The sequence below is a fragment of the Temnothorax americanus genome, unplaced genomic scaffold, assembly GCF_048541705.1.
Source record: "Temnothorax americanus isolate GAGA-0224 unplaced genomic scaffold, ASM4854170v1 Scaffold4, whole genome shotgun sequence".
Lineage (NCBI taxonomy): Eukaryota > Metazoa > Arthropoda > Insecta > Hymenoptera > Formicidae > Temnothorax > Temnothorax americanus.
The window spans coordinates 2171507-2196871 of NW_027509547.1; the positions used below are offsets into that span (position 1 = coordinate 2171507).

Consider the following 25365-nt stretch of genomic DNA (forward strand, 5'->3'; position numbering starts at 1 on the left):
AGAATTTATCGTAGAATTTATTTTGCTGCAATTAGAAATAGTAAAGATCCAGTCTGAGTATTATAAATACGATTATAAAAATCACCGAATAACTCCGAATTTTAAACAACAAATGAGTCTATCAGATCAGATCTAACAAAAATAGAGCGAATACACGCAATTATACAAAATTACGCTGCTATTCTTTGATAATCCCAACGATTATTCTTGCTCTCGTCCTTTTTGTAATGTATTCGATCGGCGATTAATTGGTCCCACGAGTGATAAAATTCCATCATTTCAGGTGATAATTTATAGGCTACGCTGAAAACACAAAAAACTTTGCCTTAATTTTGTCCATGACAAATATATTACTCTCATATATCTAGATTTTATGTTCGCCACATGTTATTTAAATTCAGCTGAAAACCTACACATGATCCGGCATTGGTAGGTCGTCTCCCTTGTACGCTTGTACTAATATCTCATTATACCGGCGATTCAAATCGTCCCAGTTAGCCGGTTGGTCCTGATGGCATAGGTAGGTCCGGATTTTGCAGTGCAACGGCTCTCTCTCGTATACGAGTTGACAAGCCGGTCTTTCCAGTTTTTTCATCGATCCCTCTATCCTCACCTAAATCATCATTTCTCGAATTTTAAGCACCACCTGTTCTAGCGCAGACCGTTAGAAATGTTTCTTGTACGTTCTATCAGGGATACTTTCACTTTATATTTTCACTAGTAAAAGTAACAAAAGTTATAAAATATCTGAATAAATGTTAACATATTAAAGATTGAACAGTTTAACAAGTACGTTTAATATTTAATTGATGAATTATTCCAAAGTTATGTAAGTACTTGCCTGTCGCAAAACATGATGTTTTAAATCGTTCTTATAATTCCACAAAAAGCACATAGCAGTATATGAATTATAATCCTGTAAAGAAAGACGGTAATAAAAGTAAAATTTTCATTATTTTGAAAATATCAAAGCACTAAAGAAGTGAATTAAATTTCAAAATTATTGTATGTTTTTTTCCCAATTTTTTGATTAAGAGTCTGTTTTTTCCTTCAAAACAATATTTTTAAAAATTATTCTTTTCCGATTTTTACAACTCTCTTTGTAAGTCTTCCACTAAAATCGTTTATACTTACAATGTTAAAGAGATATAATTCGGAAAGAAGCATGTTTGAATTTACGTCTTTTTTGTATAATTCATAGTATGATTTATATGGTGGTAATGTTTAACTAAACTTTCTTTAGAATAAATTGTATCAATATTTCGAGATTAATATTTACCATGTCCTTTACTTTCCGACTGCGTGCGTCTGTCATGATAACAAAACCGTCATTATCGAATTCTCGTAACATCATATTTCTCGAGCTGACTTTGCAATTTCTGAGACACGGAATAAGTTCAGTTCACATCTCCCTACTGGATAGTACACTTTTAGGCTATACCTACGGGGAAGAGACAGTCGCTAGACAACAAACATCTACCAATCCGGTTTGGAATCTTATCGCTTCGTCGCGCCATATTCTGAAGAGATCAACGGGATTGTCTTCTGGACAAATTTTTGCAAGACCCACGTACTTGCCAGTCGTTGCCATTTCCTTTGTAAAGTACATGTTTTAAATAGATAAGCAGTTATTTATTTTTAAATAAATGAACAATTACCTTACTTTAAATAGATCAGTTGTCTTATTTTAAATAGATAAGGAATTTTCTTAGTTAAATATTAACAAGATGTATTCCACATAGCGTTCCAAGAAGATAATTTTAATTACAAGATATACTTTAACATAAACGAATGAAACAAGGCTATTCTATATTATATTTTATATTATTGTTTTTATTCACGCTTTTCTGTTAACGAATAACGAGCTGAAAAAGTGAAAAAGTAAATCTTCTTTCTCTATTACGTTAATTAATTTTCGCCAATCAATTCATGGTTTTAATTTCATTAGATTAGCAGTTAAACAGTTCAAACATTGGCAATTTTTAAAAAATTTTAGTAAGAAATTTTAATTAGAAAAAAAAAGATAAAAGAAACAAGATATAAAAATTAAATCAATGCACAATTTAAATTGAAAACTTCAATATATCAAATATATATATAATCTTGAAAATCAATCGACATTGTCATATCACGTAAATTTATAATGCTTTTGGACTAAATAATAACACAAACACCTGTTACTCAGAGTAGTTATTCTAGTATGGTATTCAATGTTACGTCATCTTTCTCATGCAGAAACAGCAAGCGTATTTTCTTCGAATTTTACTAATTTATTTATTAATTATTCGAAAAAATTTACCATCAAATTCATCATCGTAGAAATGAATAAACGCCGTGCCATGTTTCCAGTAAATAATCAACGAGTCGTTTCGACTAAGTCGACAACTTACACTACTACTATTTAGGTTCTTATCGATTCTCATCTTCCCCTGCCTGTCATCTCCCACCTACTGCGCATGATTCTGCGTAAAGTGCACTTCGACGAGACTGCCAACACGTTATATAATTCGTCATGCACCATAAGATTATAAATTTTCCGCTGATAAATCATCTGAAACATCGAGAGGGTTGAAGAGAAAAATTTATTTAAAATATCAAATTACTATTTTAGGAAACTTTAATGTGTGAACGATCTTACAAACGTATAGATGCATCGTAATCGCTAAAATAATTATATGAATCTAGGAGATAACATACAAAGCAACTATGTATACGCATGGTAGAATAAATGTAGAGCGACAAAAATAAGTTAAAAAATTATGCCACGGTAACGAAGGACTTTCATCCTAGACATAAAGAAGACGTTAGGTATTTACAAGAATACGATTGCACGTTCCGGTGATCAGTAACAGGATACGTCGTACCTGATAAAATCATGTATTGATAACAATATGTAACGATATGTATATTCGTGCAAAACGGATGTGATGGAGTCTCTATCGGCGTATACAGTAACAATTCTCCGCGCGTAACAGTTTAGAAATTTCTATCACAATTTCGACATCAGTCCCATGTTTTAGTACAATGGTCATATTTCTCGTCCGGGATCCGTCATATGTCGAGCATATGTCTCGTTCGCGGTACGTTTAGACAGGTGTTAACTCGTAAACGGACTTCTCAACCAATGGTAGCCTTTATCCAATCGATATGCGACGAAATTTTATCGTACAACCGAGGTCTCTCGAGGCCGTCCTTCGAGCAAGCTATCCTCCAGCTACCGATACCCGTCAGCGCCCATCTCCGACCATCCTCTTGAAGGCACAGCATCGAACTGCCGGCGAGTTCTTCTTCCTATTAAAATTAAAATAATAAAATATTACTGTTATTGTATCATTTATTAATTCCGCTTATTATTTAGAATATATTTGTGTCTTGAGAAACAACAAAATAGAATCCCTGCAAAAGTTAAAGAATTAAATTAATTGAAAACAGTTTAAAGATAATTATGTTGAAAAGTTTTAGCTTACGTTGCAATCGTCTGTAGAATATGCTTGCTCGGTACAGACACTGTTCACTGAAGGAATACTGATATTTTCGCATTTCTCCATTGCACTTTGTTTGAGTTGTACCCTTTGTAACACATCGCCTATCAGGAGAAAAAGAGAGAAATATTATATGTTTTGTTTCAAGCAGTTTTTGTCTGCGGTGCTTTGTCTTTCAAGTTATTCAAGTAAAAAATTAAACGTTACAAATTAACATTTAATATAGTTTTCCATTTTGATTTATTTTCTACTACCTAATAAAATTTTAGATTTTTATTGTTAATATAATATGCATATTGGCATGCATTTTTTTAATTTAAATATTTTATTAGTAAAAAATACACATGTTACGATAACGTAATAACAAGTCGATTTTTTTAATAGTTAAAGTTATTCTTTGATGTTCTATATAAGTGCCTAAAAAATATTTTAATTTTCGAGAAAGAGACTATCTAGATTTTGAAAAGTGAGGGTCAGTAGTACATCACGATTGTACACGTACGATTTCTCGCCCAACCAAGAGTGTTGCATTGCGATGTGTTGCTCGGTGGATCCTCGCTGGAGGGCAGGCAAACCGGTCTCACGAAGTCCGAAAAGGTCGTCACCGGTCTATCTAACTTCACCAGAACGGTCGTGCCCTCCACCGGTGATTTGATCATACCGACGATTTTGCGTTCTTGTTCCCAGGGTGACGTGCTCGAAAGTCGTACAACTCCAAGTCGAGCCGACCATTCCGCTTTCGGTTGACTATAAAAAGAAATAGATACCGTAAAAATTAGGAGTGTACGTGTAACATATACAATATATATGTAATGTAATATATTAAAATTGATAACTGCTTTCTTTGACTTCATAATTCTGTAATGTAAAAAAGAATTTTCTCAATACGGTATATATTTTTATAGTAATAAGTTAAACTCACCCTTGGAAGCAATACGCGGTTGTGAGCAACCAATTGTCTGCCACGAGAGTGGCATCGCAAACGTGAACTCCTTCTTTGAAGAGTGCAACATGCCAAGGCCAATCACCAGGTTCTGCTATTTTATTGAGACCATTAGTACCGCCATTAGCACGTAGAGACTGTATTCCGCACTCTAATTTTTAGAAATCAGAATCAAAATATAAATGGGCAAAATCGAAAGATAACATAAATGTGAAAATCAAGTCACATACAAACGCACATAGAAAATAATAATATAATTAATAATTCTAATTTAAAAGAATATAAATTAGAAAAAATTTAGAGCATAATTGCGCCAAAATGCTTATTTAAATAATGAAAAATTGTATTATACGTATAAGTAGAAGATTCGTACCGAGATCAGAACAGCGGACGTACAGAACTTCCTTGCTGGGGCAAGGAGCCCGGACGAATGTGATTTCCGGTGCTGAGGGATCTTCCATGTACACGTACGGGACATCCTCTTCGTCATCAGTTCTTACTTCAACGGAAGCTACGCCACTATATTAAAATTGCAAAAAAATAATGATTTATAAGTTATGAAATTCTAATTGCGCGAAGTGATTATATAAAATGTGGATAGATCTCAAATTATAGTTAATATCCGAATAGTGTCAATTTTTAGTCCTTGACTATTCCAAATTTTTATTTTAACTTAAAAAAAGATTTTTGCGAAGAGATACTTACGTATATGTGAGTAGAGTGCACAATGAGCTCGCTGCTGTTTGGAGAACATTATCCATCTCCGTTTCTGGTAGAGTAGCGTTTAAATTCGCCGTACAAAGTTTGCCGATGGTACCTTTCTCATTGAATACGACGTAGCCCTCTTTGTTGTACTTCGCAACGTGCGGCGTGCTCCAGGATTGCGATCTTAGCTCGTGGACGCTCGGCGCCAAGAATACTGTGACAAAAGCGTGTATAAAAAATACAGGACATTTACAGTGCTGCAATTAGCTTTTCATGTGCCACATTTATTTCGATTTAATTAACATTATATCTTCATCAAAATTAAATTAATGTTTCTTTTCATCTTCCTCAAGTGCAATTCTTTTCGCTATTATTACTTATAGTCTGGGAGCGGGGTCAAAATATTTCCCAGGATAGACCCTGCCTGTCGTAAGAGGCGACTAAAAGGGCGACCCCCAACGCGAGTTAGGCGATAGGCTCACAACCTGTCCCCATAAAACAACATTGTGACGGAAAGCGAAAGCCTCGGAACGGTCAGATTCAACGGCAACACGGACCCGCAGGAGGCCAGGGTCCGACTTGGACTGTAGCGCCATTGAATTGAATTGAATTGAATTATTATTTATTATATTACTCACGACAATCTTTCTCGTCGCTGCCGTTCGGACAGTCCATCTTGCCGTCACATCGCTTCGTATGTGGCACACAGCTTCTTCCTACTCCGCAATGCATGTAACCATCCTGGCAGTAGGCGCAATTCTTTTCATCAGAAAGATCTGGGCAATCAATCACGCCGTCGCAAATCCTCGGAGATAATGCTTTCGACTGAAGCGCCTGCACGCATCCTATATTGATGTTCACATTGACTAATTAACTCATAAGATACTGTGCTTTTTGTAATTTGGCCAAAGAAAGACGGTTCTGTATTAACAATAATTAAATACTCTATTTAATTATTCTGTAATTAGTCGCACCTGGCTTCGGCCTGCAACTACCAGGACCGGCATACTCCGGAAAGTTGGAGCAATCCAAGGCGTGTTTTATCTTCTCGGGGAGACGACTGCCGCACCCATTCCAGAACTCCCTGCAGAAGCTCCTGCAAGGCAGTTGCAGCAGATCCTCCGGTTGACTCGATCGACACGCAGGCTGCAGTACTTGGCAGACGAAGTCGTAAGCCAATGGGTAGCATTCCGCGTCCACCAATTCTCTAATTTCAATCACAGTATTAATTACACACACAATCACATTCTTAATTTAAAAATATAATAAAAAAAGAAAAGCTCAAAATTCGTTGCAATTACCGCAGTCTTTAATGTTGTAATTAACAATAAAATATAAAAAATGAAATTTTAAAATGACATAAGATGACACAATTAAAAACAAAACTTCCATATTCTCTTTAATAATTTTTCGTTCAATGAAATAAGCGTAATACAGTGTACGGTTTTTAATTTCAATCTGTCAAAATAGATGAGACGCTTTTTTTTAAATCTAGTTGAGTTCACTTATTATCGAGTCTAGAGAGATATACCTAAAAGCGATAACATCCTCCTGGACATCCGCCAACGATCTATGTCCCAACATGTTCGGGTACGAGCTGATATTATAAGGCAGATGTTTGCAGTAGGACAAGTCCAGCTTGCTGCATCTTCTTGGCGGAGGGGCCGTCGTTGTCGGCGGTAACGTCGAGACGGTCGACTGCGGACTGCTCTGCGCGTTGAGGGCCTTCAGACTTTCCTGCACTTCGAGGCTCTTTGCCTCGATCGTCAGATTCGCCAGGTACCGCGAGGTTTCAGGATTCAATTCTCGCGATAGAATGTCCACGATATTCCCGGTAGTTATAGTTTGATATCGCGGGTCAAACCTTACGTCAAAGTGCACTACCAAATCTCGGCCTTCCACCCTATAAATTATATACAAATATATTTATATAAACTGTTTAATGTTGGAAAAAGTAGGAAACTCTCTAAGAATTTATTGACTAAAAGAGAAGTTATTCAAAGATAATATTATGTAATATTTATAATACATAATTTTATGATTTATAGTTGGTGTGGAAATCTGTCGAGTTAATTTGTTTATTTTTAATTTACTTTTATTATATTTAATTATGTTAAATATCCCACGATGCGTTTCCGCGATAATGCGACTCATCTCCGTGGACCGTCGGTGAGGATAAATCGAGTGAAATCTACAGACTCGAGTGTGATACATTATTGATGAGCATGGCCGCAATAATGGTGGTTACATTTCATTGAACGCTGAAAGGAGCAAGTGTCGTGAAATCACGAGAAAGCTGCGAAACGATCGCGACCGATTTCTCTCCCGCGCGCGCTGCCGCAAGCTGTTTTCATCGGTTTCCGCGACATCGGTTGGCTTCGTTCCATCGTTTTCCCGTCGTCTACGAAAACTGATTTCACGGCGCCGCGGCGGGAAAACTGGCCGAGGGAGAGCTCGTGGCATACGTGGTCTCGTAATTGGCCGATTTTCTGATCTCACACGTAACGCGTTCGCTGTTGGATGCTGTTGCACAATTTATTTTGCAAGCGTCTTTAGGCGTGCCTCGTAACGCGGCGCGAAGGCGAATGTAGAAGATAAGATAATCGAGAATCCAGAGATATTAATATTTGCATTACCCGTCGAGTGCCAGAACGTCCGCCGCGAGGAATGATAATTTCAGCCAGCTGCGACGGAAGATAAGATTAAGGCGGTCGCGGTACTCTCGCGATCGTATCCGGAAGGCCTCGGTAGAGGGATCAGCCAACTCCGCGGTGAAGGAATCGCCTTTGGTAACTCGGAATGTCGCGAGAAATATCTGATCCCCAGGTGGATCCGACGTGAGGAATGTGTCTGGAACAGAAGAAAAATATTTTGTGCTGGTTGCTATAATATAAGGCAAGCGTGAGAAAAAAAATAGGAAATCCAAATGTCGCCAAACGTAGCGTATGAGAAATCTCATGCGTATATGGTAATGAAAAGATGTATTGTGTGTAAAAAAAAAAAGAATTTCAAGAGTTGTAGATGCATGTCAAGGCTAAAAAGGTAGGTATGAATAAATATGATTATTAGCTCAATGAGCTGAGACCTGAGCGGAGTCAATATAATTTCACTGCTCTCCACGCGCATCGATCACATTAATAGACGTATTACTCAACGCAGTCGCATTAATCAAAGTAAAAAGGCTCCCGTATGGAGCCTGGATTATGCTGTGGATGCAAAATGAAAGTTGATTACCGGCGTGTGTTACATCCGCGGAAATTACACCAAGCTCCTCCAAGTTGTCGCGTAAATAAATCATTCGCTGTATTATTATGCGTCACCTCCATCTCCAGTCATGGCATTTTGTATTTCCATGCTGGTAAAATTCTGCCGTCAAAATGAAGTCTGCTGACGAGGATCTCACAAATTTACGAGAGGTCACAGCGATCTGCCGCGATGCCGGCGCGGAGGCTCGCTGAAAGTTTCGCGAAACGACTTGACCGATAAGCAGCCCCGCGAGAAGGAATTTAGAACGTCGCGGTGCGCGCGCGGGGTCTCTCACCGTAATTCGCCGTATGTACGTACCACAATCTGGCTTTCTAATGTATGTACGATCGGCAAACGATAGAGTCGAGCGTGCAAAACGTGCCAACAATGTCGAGGCGGGTCTCGCACGCCGAGCGTTGTCATTAGAACGTCGTCGGCGCGGCCAATTTTCCGCGCGCCGGGCAAAACGAGACAAATCGGGAGCACGCAGGTGCCCGCAGGGATCTCGGTTTCTCGCTAGGAATCACCTTTCACCGGTCCCCCTTCCCCCCCCTCGTTTCGTCGGGGCTTACCCCGGCGAGAGAACCTCTTTGACCCTTTGGTATACGGTCATGGGCGGCGAAATATTTTTTTCTGAAGATTTTCTGAGAATTGGGCAACGTTCTTTTAACTCTCTTTTAATTTTTTTTTTTCACATTTTAACTTGGATTAATTATTTAGATCAATCCGATTTCTTTTTTTTTCATTTGTATTTTCTTCTCGCGCAACACATCGTCACGTATAAGTTTTTATACCTTACTTAGAGAGGCTTTACGCGTTTTACGTACAATCTCTTTGTAAAAAATCTGAGAGATTTTGCGCAATTTGTTTCTCTTCTTTTTGAAAGCTTATTCCTACTTAAGTTTTTTTAAAGGTACTCAAAAGTTTATATTTAATTCAAATTGCTGAAATTGTAGAGAAGATAATGTAATATTACTTCTAGATAATTGCGACGCCTATGGTTATACTTTTCCTCGTGGGTACGCTGGCGCTGTATGGTTTGGATCCGAGACGTGATACTCGAGGTACTCATGGCGTACGGTATATTTTTCTCATATGTGACTAATGAACATGGGATATCCAGCATTGTCGCACATACAAAGTGCACATGAGCCTAGAAGTACTTTCTCATGTATTTTTAGCATAAGACAGTTACTCCATTAAATATGTAAATCATAAATAAATTTAATTTTGCTTCTTAATTAATCTAATAGTACTCTGATAAATTACTCTCACCCAAATTCAAATCTTATCTAGCGACGAGTACAAGTATTTAAAGATTCTTTCATTATACCTTGTCAAGCTTATAAAATAATTCTCGAAGTAAAGAAAATTGTACGATGTGTATAAATATAATGTAAAATAATATGAAATATATAATAAATGTTTATTTTATACTAAGGATAAAATCTGTTCTTCTCTCTGCAAGAAAAGAAAGGTTTTCATTGAAAAAAAAAAAATAATAATAATAAAGATTTTATTTTCTTATTCTCACACATTAACCACTTTTAATTTTTTTATTTTTTAAGGTAGGAACCATTTTTTGCAGTAGTGGCCAACTGTTCGCCATTCGAATGCTAATTCGCTGAATAGGCTACGGTGTTCAAAATGTTTCAAGGACACGGATCCCCACCTTTAAGGTCGAGCCTTGAACTGGGCACGTATACTCATCTGCCCGACAACTCGGTCAGACCGTTATACGTTTGCCAGCTGAAAGCCTCAATGGACCAGCACGTTCGTGCAGCATCTTCCATGACCTCTTATTTCTCTCGGTCGTAAACACGAATTAAGCGGCGATGAGAACTGCTGATTTCCATGCTACTCGCTACGTCACACGGATGTGCGCGATGCGTATATATCGGCGACTAACAAGCTAAGTTTAAGTGCGGCGTAAATCACTCTCGAGCGAATTCGCGATAGACATCGTTTTTCCCGACGTATTTGCAGAATAGCCGCGTTAAGGTAAAATTCACAGCGCAAGAAGCTGACATGTGATATATACGTTAAACATCGCTGATCAAAGCCGAACGGACGGAGGGTATTTGCAAGAAAAGAGTAGAGAATGAAAGGCAGGAAGAAGACGATGCGGCCAAAGCCCATTGAGGTCTTTCAGCACGCACGCATAACGGTCTGACCGAGTTACCGAGTGTTCGAAGAAGCGCCGACATATACTCCTGATCGAACTTTTTCCTAGTAGTCGCGTTAAAATCGGCGTCATTCTCGGAAGAAGCATATTATCGTCGAAAGAAGAAATTTCGGTCACAGTTATAGTGCCGTTATTGTCATTTATTTTCTCAGTCTGAGCGACTGTTTTGTTGTCCAGCAATGAAATATAAAATATTTGTCGTATACCACGTATCTCTTAATTAAATCATATCGCTCAAGAAGTGTCTATTAATTTCTCTGTTAACTTCAACTTCGTCTACTATCGAGAAGCGTTTAGTACGATCTCCCCTTACTGAAAGTCCCGATTCGCGCGGCGAGTCGCCGTGGCCGTTCGCAGATCCCGCGAGAACATTCAAGTCGCCGTTCCGTAACAAACGATCATTGTTACGTCGAGGATATGCGGCCTTGACCTTAGCCACTCGCTATGCCGAGACGAATCCTGAATACCGTGGAAAATCTGTTAGATTCTTGGATGTTCTCTATGAGATGTACGTATACACATACATACATATATATTATATATATTTCTTTAATGTCGCATACGTAATTGTTTTAAACCTGCAGAGAACAGTTAGTTAATTATAATGAGTGCCTTGGTACCAAGTATCAAGTAAACGCGTTGTAGGAAAAGAACCACATTATTAAGAATAACGTTACGAAAGATCTTGTTTTTATAAATCTTTTGATATAACATGTCGTTTGTGAATACATAATTTTATTAAACTGATGTTTCTATGCAAATCACGCGTTCACCGTTATCGTACACTCTCTACTCGTAGTACCGGGACTTCCTTCTTTCGAAAGAACGCGGTTAATGCTACAGTGTAAGTAATACTACTTACTTATATTGAAGATTAAAGAATATATATAAATGTAATTTTGTATTTAAAAGCCGTTTTACTACTAACGTCGAAATGGTTTCACCTAAAATTAGGACAATATAATTCTTATTCATTAATACAATTTTTAATCTTCGCTTTTCCAGTGAGTTCAGTGCTTTATGCAGTTCTTCTCGTTAAACTGACAAGAAAAATGAGAAATCTCAGAAATTTTACTTGCACAATCTATTTTTTCCAAGTCATTTTGCGATTAATATGTAGATTCACTCCCTTTCTCCGTCTCTCCCTCGCTCTAATGTAATGTAAATGCAAGATACAGTTATTTCCCTCCTTCGTATCTGGTTCGTCGTACGTATACGGCGTGCGCGCCGAGCGTGATACACCAAGGTGAAGTGCACGCGCCTACAAGGAAACGCCATTCATTCGGACAAAGCGGCGAGTAGCCGCCGATCGCACTTCACAGCCCGCGAAACGTTCATGCCATATGCACCGTGAACGCATCCGTCGTCCCGCGATCCGCGATCGCGATGCGTTACACCGCGCCGCGCCGGCGGGATAATTTCACGCCCGCCAGGCCGCCGATTGCCGGTTAACCGTGGAGTAATTGCATTTGCTCGTCTCGGTACCCCTCGACGCGTATACGCAAGAACGGCGCGAGTGAAAGCGGCCGTAGCGCGTTGCGTGACGAAAATATATCTCGGTTCAGTAAAATGCCCCCGCGGATAACAGGCTTTACTTAAAATAACATCGCGGCGTGTAGCGCGGCGATCGGTTACAGCGCAGCAGCCACGGCGTGATGGTATATACGCGCGTCACGTTTCGAATAATGCACGATCTATCATCGCTAATGCGCAGCCAATTAAATCGTTCGACAGAACGCTCACTTTCTAAGACCTAAGAAGAAGAGCATCGCTCTCGAGTGCGTCGAGCAATGATCTCTTTACAGTACAATAACTTTGTAAATTGCAAAAATGAGAGGCCAATGCATTTCGAGATTAATAAGACAGATATCTCGCAATCAGTCGAAGAGCATTTTCATAAACGCGAAAATTGACTTTAATCTGAAATATCTTACATTAATTACGAAGCCTTATCTTTATATCGCAATGCTCTATATAATCGTACTAATAAATTATTGCTTAGAGAAGGCTACACTAATTTTTACAGTAATTTTATATAAAAACATTTGTCATAACTATATAAAAAAAAAGACTCTATTTATATAACTTAAATTTGTTTTAACGTGTAGAAATAAACATCAATTAAATGTAAAAAGACAGAAAGATACATATTTCAAAGATTAATTAGCAATAAGATATATCGGAACCGTCATATCAAACATCAACAGCAATTAAGATGCGCAGTCGAGGAATGTTTTCTTCATAAATCTTTTATATACAAAATTATGCTTCTTTTGTTCATATTTCTTGGACTTTCATGTTGTTTGTAGTTTCTATGGTGTACTTACAGCCGAGATATATGGAAATACCCGAGAAGAGGAGGAAGAATAAGAAGGCGGCGAGGACGCAGCATCCGCAGCGATACTGCCCGCCGAGCTTCCTTGTGAAGCGAATGTCGCTGTCGGACGACAGGATCGAGCTTGGTGTTCCGGCACGGCTGAATCTTCGGGTGCTCACCGTGCTCACTGAAATCTGCGGACAAAAATGTATTCGTATTTTACACTGGCGATTTTAATTGTTGCTCTTGATCAATACGCCATAAATTATAAATACGGTGCTCAAAATGACAAGTGGATGATACTCTTGAATATGAAAGGAGTATAAACCTCTTCAAATAATCTATAATACTATTCAATGAAAAAAATGCACAAAAACAAAAATAATCATTTCTCAGTTTTTTGGACGCCGAATATGATTCCGTTTGTCAAATTGCTTTAGAGAAATTTTCAGGTAAAGCAAAAAAGGCTATTTTACAATTAGTTAAAATAATTATTGATCATATAGGACACGGTCAGTCACAAAATCAAATAAAATCAAAGAGTTATAAAAAAATGGGCATTATATATATAATTATGATCGGTCTCTCGCGTTACGTGACTGTTATCTTTAATAGGAAATGCACAACGTGAATGAGTGCAAACTAGCGTCTGTATTACCAGTATTATTTACTATATTTCGTGCGCTTCCTATATATTTAAAGATATTTTCTGTAATGAAATAAAGCCTTAGTAATAGCATTACGAAAGCAAGATTGCTGAAACCATTCAGTAAATAATAGTGGGCGGTGTCTTTCTCCACGCTGATGAAACAATCCGCTCCCTCGTGCCATCAATAAATTTTTACCAATCCGAAAGAACGAGGATCACCGTGATTCCTCATTGCGAAACGAACTGCATTAACGATATCGCATCACTTCCGTCTCAGAGTTGAGACAAAGCGACACGATCCGAACCGAGTCGCGATTCGGTCGCGAGCTACACAGAACGAATTATTTGAAAACGAAAGTTATAGAAAACATCATTGCTGCTTTTGGATAAATTTTGATACGCAAAAATGTCCGAAAAAAGGACACGTGTCTGTTTCTAGAAAGATAAGAAGATTCGTGATCCAAAAATAAATAAAAATATCCGTAGTCTCAACCACTCATCTCCTTCTCTTAATTATATGTAATTGCGTATCGCGCGATGGTATTAACGAAACTGTGCGTACGAGCTACGCACGCTTGAGCGTGCAGGCTGTCGCGTATAACGAACGTGAATCTGAATCCATCCAAGAAATCCAAGCGACACGGATCACTCATAAATAAATTATTTAAATAGGCGAGCCTCCGTCTATTTAATCGCGTTCCCCGTCGCGTTACGATGCATCTCCGTGGTCGGTTGCAGCCCACAACGAGGCACCTCTAATGTGCCTGTACGCCTCCACTCCGTTCGTTCAAATGCTACGCCCGGCACACGCTCCGGCGCGAAGGATCGCGCCTGTGCAACCGGGATGGGCAAGCGAAAGAGCGCCTGGATTACCGGGTTGCTTTTCGCCGCGCAAAGGTCGTACAGGACTAAAGGCCAAAACCCGCCTAAACGGTGCGGGTGCGAAACGTTTTACTCGTATAGAAATTCGACGAGCCACGTTTTTACGTGCCGGCGTCGATACGCGTCGAGCTGATCCTGTCGCACGCGTTAAGTTTTGTCGTATTCACTGAAAAAATGTAGGTGTTTTTAATTGTTTTGCGTAAGTAGACACCGAACGACCAGAGTGCGAGCAACGATCTAAACCTAAATGTTAGGTAATGTGGATACTCGAACTATATACGTCCGTGAGAGCCGACCGATTTTCTCACGCGACCCGGTGTACGCACATGGGAACCCGTGTTTAGACGCAAACACGCAATACGTAGCAGCTGGCGAACGAGATGCTATCTCGAATTCTATTTTCAATCACTTCCGCGGCGCGATTCACGTCCGAGCAGCCACTATCTAATTAAGCTGAGTTAATGCGATACGGATATACGCGTGTAATTGCAGACTATATAGGTTTATTGAACTGTGTCACAAACGTTCGCGATTCAAAATCGATTCGTTGCACCTATTATTTATCGAGGTGTACAAGCTGGGATAACTTGAGAAAAGTTAGAAGAAAATAGAGAATACTGGAATGCGGAGCTGCAATTAAATTGTAATGATATATCGTGTAGCAAAATTGTAAAGAAGAATTATTGAGGAAGTATGAAAACATATTTATATCTGTCTTATATAGATTTATGTGTCTGCAATGCGTGCGTGTTAAAATTATAATTAACTTATAATATACCTCGGATACGAGGGACATAATATTCGAAGTGGTACAACGTTAGCTGTAAAATATTCCCCCACGAAACCGCAAAATCGCGGTTGCGGAAAAGTTCCTTGCACCGTGTCACTTATATAAGAGCGAGTTATAAAAATGTTATGCCCCCCATGCCCGTTATGAAACTGGCGATAGCACGATGTACTATAGCACGGGTGCGAGAAGTTGCCTTTCGTTCGTGGATATCAGTTTCGCGAACAATGCACTGGACTGTGCACGATTTTTACTTGCTCCGCATCATTGGCTCTGATGTAATATCACAACGCTATTAGAAATGGCAAGCATTGTAAACGTTTTATTTCTCAATTCAAACTCCGCTCGTACAATTCATATAGCGAGAAGCATGATAAACATTGTACGCTTTAAAGTTGCTAAAATTAAGTATAAGTCGGGACTTCTTTGCGCGAAAAGCGAATAAAAATAATAATTTTTACGCAAACATTCTTTGGATCGTATTTAAATATGTATGTATAAAAAATAAGAAGAGTTATTTTTGAAGAAAATTGTAATTAGAAGGTAAAAAGGGATGGCCAACATATTTTTATGTGCATTTAGCAATATGCTGTTTCAGTCTAGATTATCTATAAGTGTCAATCGAAGCTAAAGAATGTACTAGTATTTCGTTTGATAGTTACGTAAGATTTGTGATAACGACAAAAAGACTAACTTTGGCGAACAATGGTGCGAAAGACATTACGAAAGTCAAATGAAAGTTCGCGTACTGTCTTCGCGCCTAGTTTTAGCCTAGTTCGGTAACGACTAATGTTTCCGCTGAAAAGTCTTTCTCACACGACATATCCCTTGTTGAGGCTTCCGAAGTGAAAGAACCGGAAATCAAGCCTGACCAATTTTCCTTCCACGACGAGCAAAAAAAGATTGACGACGCGTTTGAATGCTGCGAAGTAAAAGTATCTGGTGATTCCTCGCACGCCAGTAAAGCGAAAAGGTCAGGACGATCTTCCACGAAAAGAGAAACCTTTATGTCGAAAGATGTTCGCGCGAAGAGAAAATAATGCATAATGGGAAACAAATAGTAATATTTAAAAAATTGATTTTATTTATAGAAATTAAAATTAGACATATTTCACACAACTCTATTTCCAACGATTAAAAATACTTTAATATCTGTCTTTAATGATTAAAAGTTCCGAACATATTAATGCATAACAATTTGTTCGAAGAATGAAACTCGCGATCGGATGACCACGTTTCGCGCTAAATGCGACGCGAGGCAAGAACGCGAATACGGATTTCCTTCTTCGAAGCGGATCTTCGAAGTTGTATTCTTATATAGAACGGTCATTGCTGTGCGAGAACATATATGCACGCGAACGTTGGTGCTTCGCTCGCGGATCTGTAACGGCGCAAATAAACAAAGCCATTATCTTCGGGAGACTATGTAAAAAGGGGAATGCAAATGCCGGGTAAGATCGACGCGGTTGACCGCGGTTGTGAGCTGCCGATCTCGATAATGGGCCGTTTCGCGCTTGAGACGAGCCGATCCGATCTGGTGGACGCACCAGATTGGAAAGTAGAATTTCAGTGCGGATAAACGCAGCGCCTCTCGGTAGCGATTGCAGGAAGAGATTAAGACACGCTCCGGCTGACCGGCGCATTTCGAGCTCTTCCGTTAATAGGCGCGGTCAGTGACTTCAAGGCCGGGAAAAATTAGACTCCGCGGCCGATAGAAAAAGCGCTCTTCACGGCCAGAAACTTTCGCGAAAGTACACGTGGTCTCTCGCGGTGAACTGCCCCCAAGCCCCCAACTGCCTCTCGATACCATATCAGACATCGCCATAATAATAGGTCGATGCATAATGACCGTTGTAAACGCTACCGATCCATTAAACCGTTTTTCTACCGATGGGTAAAAGAATTGCTTCCACTCCAAAATGAGAAGCCACGTCGAATTTACGTCCCCGTGAAACCGCGCGTAAAGAGAAACCTCAAGTTTATGTAAAAATTAATGCTAGAGAAAGAAGTTTCTATATAATCGTTAAAGAAACGATTCAGATCGCGTATTAAGATATAAAGAAGATATCTCGCAACGGTATCTTAACGATGCTAATCTCTAAATCCTATACTTTGAAAAAAAAATGCAGGCTTTTTCCTCGTATAAAATATATTTGTGCATTAGATCTTCATTTATAAATTATTCCTGCACACGTATACACGAGCCAGTTAATGAATATTGCGCAAATAGAATTGATTGTAAATGCGTAATGCGAACGATAATGTAAAAAAAAAAAAACGTGACCTCTTTTTGTCGCCGGAAAACGTGTCGGTCGCGTGTCAACCGTTGAAAAGAATAAGTGTCGATGACCGGCGGAAAGAATCTGTAGAGCGTCATCGGAGCTACTGTTCTCTCGTGACTCTCTTGACCGTTATAACCGTTATACCAAACGCCAAGCCACCTTTCCAAAAGAGCAAGAATCTAGAAACGAGTTTCTGTCCGTCTTGAATTACAATCCGCTCGGTCATATTATACGTACTGTCTACGCGGTGACAAGTAAGCCCCCGTAACGTGACGCCAGTACTCGTCAGCAAAAAGCAATCGCGAGAAAAATGACAGCGGAGTTGATCTCCGATCTGCAATCTGTCGTCCTTCGTCATCAAGATAATCGGCATACTTATTCTACGAAGAAAATTGTCTCGAATCGTTCCGCGCCATTCTAAATCCCACAGAGTTCAGTTATGTGATGTGAACGCATGATTCTCCGAGATGATCTTCAACATTCAAACGATACAATTTTCGATTTATGATATAAGTTTTTAAGATTATTACAATTACTTCAATTTAAAATTTAGTTATATATCCATAATTAAATTGCGATTGTTCCAAAGAAAAGGAGACAAATCAGAAAATGAAGAGTTCAGTGAGCAAAGATATTATCAATGACGTCACCGTGTACTTAATTTTTATCATTGAACAGATAATAAATAAGGAATACACCGATGTGAAATTACCGATGTAGACTTCCTGATGATATTCAATCAAAGACTGCCATCAATCATCCGAGTTTGACGTCGGCGCGACGTGCGTCACGCGCGATTTTGAAGAATACCAAGCGCGATCGTGTGTCCATGAAGTAACGGTATCGGGGATAGAGCAGATGACGACGGCCCAACCCAGACGACCCAACCCACCTAACGCATCGCTCTCCATTCCGGTCAGCCTAGTTCCTCGTCAACTCGCCGCCGAGTGCGTAGGTATCTGCGTGGCCAAGGGGGGTCATTAGAGAACAAGGTCAATCGGTCTGGAGAGGAAAACCAGATAGATCAGGCTCCTGATCGCCGAGAGAGGTGGACCAAGGTGGACACAATCGCTCACGTGTAAACGGCGTTCGCACTTGGCAATTAGCACTATTGATGAAGAAATCTCGCTAATTGAACGTTATCCTTTCAATTAAACGAACGCGCGACAAGTTTCTCGATTTCCTTTTCGAAAGGCGAATCATTGAAGCGAGTGACAACAAAACGCAGAATCATTGTTCACTTGGAAAAGGGTTATTGCCATCAGCCGTCTTTCTCTCTCGACTCTCTTCGTCTCAAATCAACGTTGCGGAAAGAGACTATACCGACTACCAGAATTATATTTGCGTCACGCATATAGAAATTTGTCAAACAGTATTGGAAGAACAAGGTTGAACGAATCTGGGGAAACCTTGGCTTTTGACCAATTTACAACTCGTTTAACACATTTTATGCACTCGGCAGTCCGACGAGTTTCAAATACGCGCGACTCTGCGCGGCTCTTGCATAATTTATGTCGGTGAAAAATCGTGTCCACGATAATTCAACGGTCGGCGGTAACGAACACGACCGCAAAAATAATTCGTACGGTATCAACTTGCAAACCACGAATCGTCTCTCGGTGCGTCTTGCCTTTCAGTCGTTCGCACGCAACGCTTCAAAATTCGACGACCTATTCCAATGCAAAATATTCAAAATCCTATCAGATCTTGAAATATTCCTTAATATACTAATCAGCGATAGTTTTTATAAAATTATACGAAAACTAAAATCGTCATGTATATTATTCTGCAAGAGAAAAACGTGCAACAATTTTGCTAAAACCTCGAGCATGCAATTAAATAAACGCAATATTTAAACACAATTTGTGCTCTAATAAAAATTTCTATACAAAGAACATCCTTATAAAATGACAAATAACGACAATATCCAGAAATCGGAATAATGCCGAGTATATTCAAGTATCAACGACCGAGTAAACGCGCGCGAGTTCAAGGTTGAGTCTCTTTCCCGCGACAATCCCGCTAGCCTTTCAATGGCCTTTACGTCGCTCTGTAGTGCGAGAAAATTAATCGGAATAATTAATCGAAGGACACGATGGTGAGCATCAACGCTCGATGCGCGATGCGACTTTCACCGAAGTTATTGTGGGCGGCTGATTCATTCGGCACCGTTTCTTACGACTGGAAGAACTCGGGCGCGAGGAACGGAATTAATCTCGTTTCATTTCGTCTCGTGAATAAAAAAAAAATATATACATATTATAATGTTACGCCGCGTGAGAGTTGATTAAATTAATCAGAATTGCGCTTTCTCGCCACGGGGCGATACCTACTTACTCGCCGGCTCAAATGTCAGCGGCGAGTTATGGGAGCGATTATGTTTGTCCCGCAATTGTTCCACCGTTCCAATCTGCAGCATCATTTCTGGATAATAGAAGAGGCGGGCACCTTATCCGCGGAATGATTATTTGCAAAGCCAGCCACGAGACAGAAATATGACGTTGCGTCGGGCAACAAAGCAACATTACGCCATTTCGCGTTCTCCGCTCGCACAAGACTTCAAATAAAGCAAGTTTAAGTGCAAGTTCGAACAAAGGTGGTGTGCACGATACGCGTTTGCCAAGCTAGAATAACAAGCGTTCGAAAATGCGCACGTTTGAAATGTTCGCTTCAGGATTTATCATGAATTATCTGCCTCGCGGCCCCGTTAGGGAACGTCGGAGGATCGATCCGAAGAAACTGGAAAGTATATCCCGAACGCGCAACACTCGCCGTTACTCATACCGTCCGCCGTTAAACAATGCATTCTTCTATGTAGGATTCATAACGCCTCGCGCGTCTCCGCTCGATTCCACGCATGCAGGAATCGAGTCGCGACGTTTTTCGCACGAGGGCCCGACTCCCTAATTAATAACGCGACGGTATAATGAAGAAAGCAGAGAGCAGGAGATCCCCCCGCGAAGGGAAAGTGCGCCACATATTCGAGTCTCACCTTCGAGTCCCACGAGCTCTTCCGCTTGTGCTCCATCGCGACGGTCATTTTTTTTTCTGCCTGCGATCGCGCACTCCCGCGCTTCGTCAGCGCTCCTCCAGAATTTGGCCGGCTCGAGGAGTCACGGGGATCATCGCGGATTTCTTTTCCTCGTGGAGCGTGCGCGCGTATCAATGGTGATGGATGACCGAAGATGATCAATTGTCCGTTCCTGTTTTTTTTTGTTTTTTTTTATTAAGAACCGCAAACCTGGATATCGGCAAGATACATCTCCCGCAGGCCTGGCCGCTTTCCGCTTCAGAGATATTAGCGTCCCATTCGCTGTAAAGAAGAAATACTTAGAGACTCGTGCAATTATTCTCTAGGAAATGTCGGGATTTATGGACTTTTTTTTAAATAAATGCACGTCGATCGCCGTGCGTATTGCGATCAGTCGTTTACCGCTGTTGAAACTTCCGTTCGGCATAGAGCGCCGTTCCTTGGTATTTTCTCAGCAAGTCTGTACTTATCGTTTAATATTACCATTTTTATTGAAACTAATGTTCATTAATTTAGAAACCATAAAGTTTAATAACAGTTTCAAAGTTTCATTGAAAAGTTATATATAATATAAAAACGGACTTTATTGACGAAAGAATTAGAAGTTGATATGTAAAGAGAATATTTATTTCGTATAATTAATATAACTTTATACTTTAAAATATAATTTTTTCACGTTGATAATGCCTTTGAAACAAATTGTTGCCATATATTATGTAATAAATAATATTTTTAAACACTGCCATAAAGAAAGCATTAACAAGTTCAATGCAGTTTTGCGCAAATAAGCAACAAATGACATAAATGTAAAATTTTGAGAATTTTACATAAAATAATTATTACATTTATAATTTTTAAACATATTTATATAGCTCTTTTGTTATGAAATTTAAGAAGAGAATAAGCAATCTAACTGATAATTTTTAATTTTTAAAACGTAGAAACTGCTAAAATAAAAAACTGCTAAGATAAAAATCATGACATAATATATATACAGTTTAAATAATCGCACAATCAAATAATTATTAAAAAGAATTATGCAGGTAAGTCACACACGAAGATTGATATATCCTCATGTATAAAACATCTCCAGGACTAGTTTATGTAATGTGTGTGTAACGGTTTAAAACTTAATGTATACTAGATTTATCTTATAGGATCTGTGAACGCTCTTGAGAGAAACACGTATCCTTTAATCTTATCTGTTCTTGCTAACATTAGTCTCAGTCTTAATAATCTTTCCATAATTAAAGGAATGCCTTTACACATAAATCACATATATCATGTTTGAATCAAATGTAGAACGTATCAAACAAGCGATGCAATTTTTACAGTTTCTCGCATATAAATATGTATCAACAATCTTATTCTAAATTGACCGTATCACACGCAGCGCACGTTCGGAATACAATAAATCAGGTTTCTCCTGTCTCGGCGGGTATTCGTACCCAAATCGTCAAACGTACAGATGAAAACTCCGTTTTCCAATTGACAGTGTGTCACATTTATCACAAGAAGAAGAAGAAGAAAGGGATGCCTTCGAGAGATCACGTCACTGAGAACCGTCCGGGGATTACGAACTTTGAACGCGCGTGTCGGCCAAAAGCAAAACAAACCGCTCGTGTGGAATCGGCGTGCAGCTGCGGCGAAAACGCACTCGAGGAAAGGAGACGACTGAGCGACCGCGCGCGGCGAACGAGACGTTCACCACCTCGGTCAGGCGAGCACTTCGATCGTCGAGAGGCAGACAATTTCTCCGATCCGGCCCCGCGCCACGGGATCCAGGGGATTGTCCTGGACGAGGCGAGACTGCCGAGAGAACGGCGCGGCGCGGCGGTCTGCCTGCCCGCCTGCCTGCCTGCCTCCTCGCTCCTCGTGGATGCACTTTCACGTCATTACCGGTTCTCCACGGGCGTCCGCGCGCACGAGGGCACAGTTACGGACTAGTCCGGGGCAAGGACGTCTGTCCCTCGTCTCTTCCTGGCCCCTTTCATCCCTTCTTGTCCCTTCCTCCCGTTTCCATTTGCACCTCCTTCAACTTTCGACTTTGCTCTTTCTTTCATTTTTTTTCTCTTTATGCCTTCTTATGCCAGTTTTGAGCCCTTTTGTTTTAGTCGCGATTGGCCCCGTTTCTTCTCATCTCTCTCTTCTGCTTTTTTATTAATTGTCATAATTATCTTTACGTTTGTGCTTTTCTTCGAATCCTCGCATCCTATTTATTTTCTCGCTTATGTTAAGATCTGTTATTCCTTCCTTGCTCGTTTTCTTTTTCTATCCAGTGATGACTTGTCTTCGTTTTTTCCCGCTATCCTTTGCACGGCTTTGCACTCCGCCGCTAATTATGCCGCGGATTACGAGCGACAATACATTACTGTTCGATGTGTCGGAAGCGCGTAACGGCAAATCTCGTGCAGGTGCCTGCTGTTGAGACATTTAAGGAGACAACCGTGCGCGCGCGGTGTCGCAAGTAAAGTCAACTTTTTGATCAGACGTGCTGGAGTTTACGGTAATTTACTCCCACGGTGTATCTCAAGCTGGGCACGACGTGGAATTGTTCTGGAGCGGCGTAGTGGATGCACTTTCACGTTGTTATTATCGTCGATGCCCCAGTCGGCATACATATGTGCAAATACGTAGTATTTGTATATATACAAATATGATAAAAAGATTATCGTTTCAGATCTCTTAATGGGACTACGAACGAAATTATATGATTCCAGCGATATCGCGGGTAGAAGATGCCTCGCCACTGAATTGCCTATTATATTTCCTGTTTTACAATATTCATTTCAATGTTCGACAAAAAGGTCGACAAGAGAATTTATGTATTTTACGACCTACTTTAATATGAAAAATAACTTGGAAAACACTTGCTCCGCTTGGAAAGGAAACGAGTCTTGTTGAACGGAGAGATATTTTTCGATACACTACATCGAGCAAAGGCACTTTATTATAGTGCAAGTTATTTTATTTCAAGGGTAACGAGACAGGTTTTGGAATCAGTGCAATGAAATTAATATGCGTGTTTTCCGTCGTAGATTCTACATCGGTGCGAGGTGTAAAACAAAGAGAAATCATTTTTTTTGTTACTTTTTCTCTTAAAATATAATCGAACGAATTATTTTTACGTTATTGCATATTATTCGATAGGTATCACTTTAGTGGATTATTATTATGAAATAAGTAGTAAAAATTAGCGTAGGCGTAGGCGATCTATAATATTCGTGCCAGAATTTAGAGTAGAATTTCGTTTATAATTTTATATGCGAACACGAAAAACATTTAGAAGAATTGTACATATATAAATACCTATGTATACTAAAACACGCACAAATACATTGAAATACCTGACATAAAAACAATAAGATCAATGAAAACACTACGAGTAAAAGTAATTTCATTTTAAATATATATATATATCTTATCTAAATGTATAATTATCAGAGATTACTTCATATTAATGGCAGAACCACTCATACACATAACATATTTATGTGCATGACTGTTTATTTTACGTGTAATATTTGCAACGCCGCGCCGGTAATATTTTACGTGCGGGTATAGAATTCTATACCTGATGTTTCTATATCGTTTTTGATTTCACGTCCGGATATATCTATCCGCGCGATTGCTCTGACTCTATTACGAGAGCAACGGTAATCCGTGCGTCTCTAATGAAACGCAAATACGGGGAGTGCACTCCCCGCAAATATTAGAAACTACGATAAACCTTACTTAGATAGGAATTCAACCGTGAAGATTACACTTTACCGTTACAAACTTTATTCTTTGAATAATGTGCACTCTAGGAAATCAACGGATAATCGATGAGTCTCATCGATGAATTATATCGAATGGTGCACGAGGAAACGTCCTAGAGTTTTTTCACGAGTTTCTTGTCCGCAGTAATTTTTGTTGTAGAAGCTACCGATGCTGTACATTCTAATTGCAACTGATTAATAATATGTTAATCAAAATTACACGTAATTAGTATAATATAGGTACTAAATCTCCTATATAATTGTAATTTATTACTAATTACAGAATTAATATTTCTAATTGCATAATTAGTAACATGCAAATCCAAGTCAGTCTTGATACTCAAAAAATATTTCGAAAGTACGTCGATGGTAAAAGGCATTCGTCACAAACCTGACAATTCGCAGTTGCGAATATTTTTGTCGCGAACTATCGAAGATTTTACACGGAGCCCTATACCGCGGTTATTTTAAGTCGCGAAAATACACGAAAGAGACAGCAAAGAATGTGGAAAGACGAGTTGAAAGAGGCTAAAAGAAGCTAAAAAACATCACTATAACAAACATTTCAGGCTTACCATGCTTGCGAGACAGATACTCAATTCCCAAATCCAGTAGAACCACCTCTTCGCGTTTCGCGTGCCGATAGCAGGTTTTTATTCCTTGGAAATCAAAAGACCTCTTTTTATAGAATTCGGTCACTCAGCCCAAGAAAATTCACGCTGATCCCACCGCACAAAACGCGCAGCCTTCGTGTTCGGGCAAGAGTCGACTACCCTCGGCCGACAGCTGCCCGGAAGTGACAGAGTGGCCGCTTCGACGAGCAGACTGATTCTTAACGCGCCTTCCGTAGTACTCGAAGAAACACACGGCTCCTCGAGGGACACAAGCCACAAGCCTCCTTTCCTCCGTGTCGCGTTAAGAAACAACCGTTAACGCGGGCCTTCGACTCTTCGAGGCGGCCGCTGATGTATGTACGCCGCGCCGTGCGAGAGTCGACCAGCGATTGATGACCCGACGTGGCGCCGTAAGTGGCACCCTTCTCCGCGACCAAGAAGAGGAGAGAAGCGAAGAGAAGAAAACGAAGACGGTCCCCCG

At 39.8% G+C, this 25365-nt stretch overlaps 2 protein-coding genes and 1 long non-coding RNA gene across 5 annotated transcripts; 1 reads left to right on the forward strand and 2 right to left on the reverse strand.

The window, feature by feature from the left end:
• Nucleotides 1-4: 4 nt before the first annotated feature.
• Nucleotides 5-2458, reverse strand: LOC143902553 (pyridoxine/pyridoxamine 5'-phosphate oxidase 2). Of its 2 annotated transcripts, none has more exons than XM_077415555.1 (6): nucleotides 2300-2458; nucleotides 1446-1594; nucleotides 1280-1379; nucleotides 842-916; nucleotides 414-613; nucleotides 5-298 (listed from the first exon to the last, which is right to left on the reverse strand). In XM_077415555.1, exons 1-6 carry the CDS (start codon nucleotides 2339-2341, stop codon nucleotides 292-294), a joined length of 573 nt encoding a protein of 190 aa, XP_077271681.1. In that variant the 5' UTR covers nucleotides 2342-2458; the 3' UTR covers nucleotides 5-291. The 2 variants fall into 2 exon arrangements, with proteins under 2 accessions (XP_077271681.1, XP_077271679.1); XM_077415553.1 differs by having other exon boundaries at nucleotides 5-303.
• Nucleotides 2459-2566: 108 nt separating this feature from the next.
• LOC143902552 (atrial natriuretic peptide-converting enzyme) lies at nucleotides 2567-22449 on the reverse strand. 2 transcript variants are annotated; one of them, XM_077415552.1, is made up of 13 exons: nucleotides 22126-22449; nucleotides 20471-20791; nucleotides 12889-13072; nucleotides 7767-7980; nucleotides 6662-7033; nucleotides 6105-6337; nucleotides 5769-5975; nucleotides 5131-5344; nucleotides 4799-4944; nucleotides 4405-4576; nucleotides 3985-4229; nucleotides 3468-3586; nucleotides 2567-3291 (listed from the first exon to the last, which is right to left on the reverse strand). In XM_077415552.1, the coding sequence occupies exons 2-13, from the start codon at nucleotides 20516-20518 to the stop codon at nucleotides 3118-3120; spliced, it is 2328 nt and encodes a 775-aa protein (XP_077271678.1). In that variant the 5' UTR covers nucleotides 20519-20791; nucleotides 22126-22449; the 3' UTR covers nucleotides 2567-3117. The 2 variants fall into 2 exon arrangements, with proteins under 2 accessions (XP_077271678.1, XP_077271677.1); XM_077415551.1 differs by having other exon boundaries at nucleotides 21958-22449.
• LOC143902560 (uncharacterized) lies at nucleotides 7911-13019 on the forward strand. Its single transcript, XR_013258403.1, has 3 exons — nucleotides 7911-9440; nucleotides 9945-11069; nucleotides 12891-13019. It is a non-coding gene; the product is annotated as an uncharacterized LOC143902560 (long non-coding RNA).
• Nucleotides 22450-25365: the final 2916 nt, after the last annotated feature.

Excerpts from the sequence above, each read along its gene's own strand:
- LOC143902553 (XM_077415553.1), bottom strand. The coding sequence starts at position 2,341 with ATGGCACGGCGTTTATTCATTTCTACGATGATGAATTTGATG. Across the intron at positions 1,595-2,299 it reads CTACGATGATGAATTTGATG|GAAATGGCAACGACTGGCAA; the intron begins GTAAATTTTTTC and ends TACTTTACAAAG. Across the intron at positions 917-1,279 it reads GTCGGAAAGTAAAGGACATG|GATTATAATTCATATACTGC; the intron begins GTAAATATTAAT and ends CTTTCTTTACAG.
- LOC143902552 (XM_077415552.1), bottom strand. The coding sequence starts at position 20,518 with ATGACCGTCGCGATGGAGCACAAGCGGAAGAGCTCGTGGGACTCGAAG. Across the intron at positions 5,976-6,104 it reads TAGTTGCAGGCCGAAGCCAG|GATGCGTGCAGGCGCTTCAG; the intron begins GTGCGACTAATT and ends ACATCAATATAG. Across the intron at positions 4,577-4,798 it reads CGTCCGCTGTTCTGATCTCG|AGTGCGGAATACAGTCTCTA; the intron begins GTACGAATCTTC and ends TCTAAAAATTAG.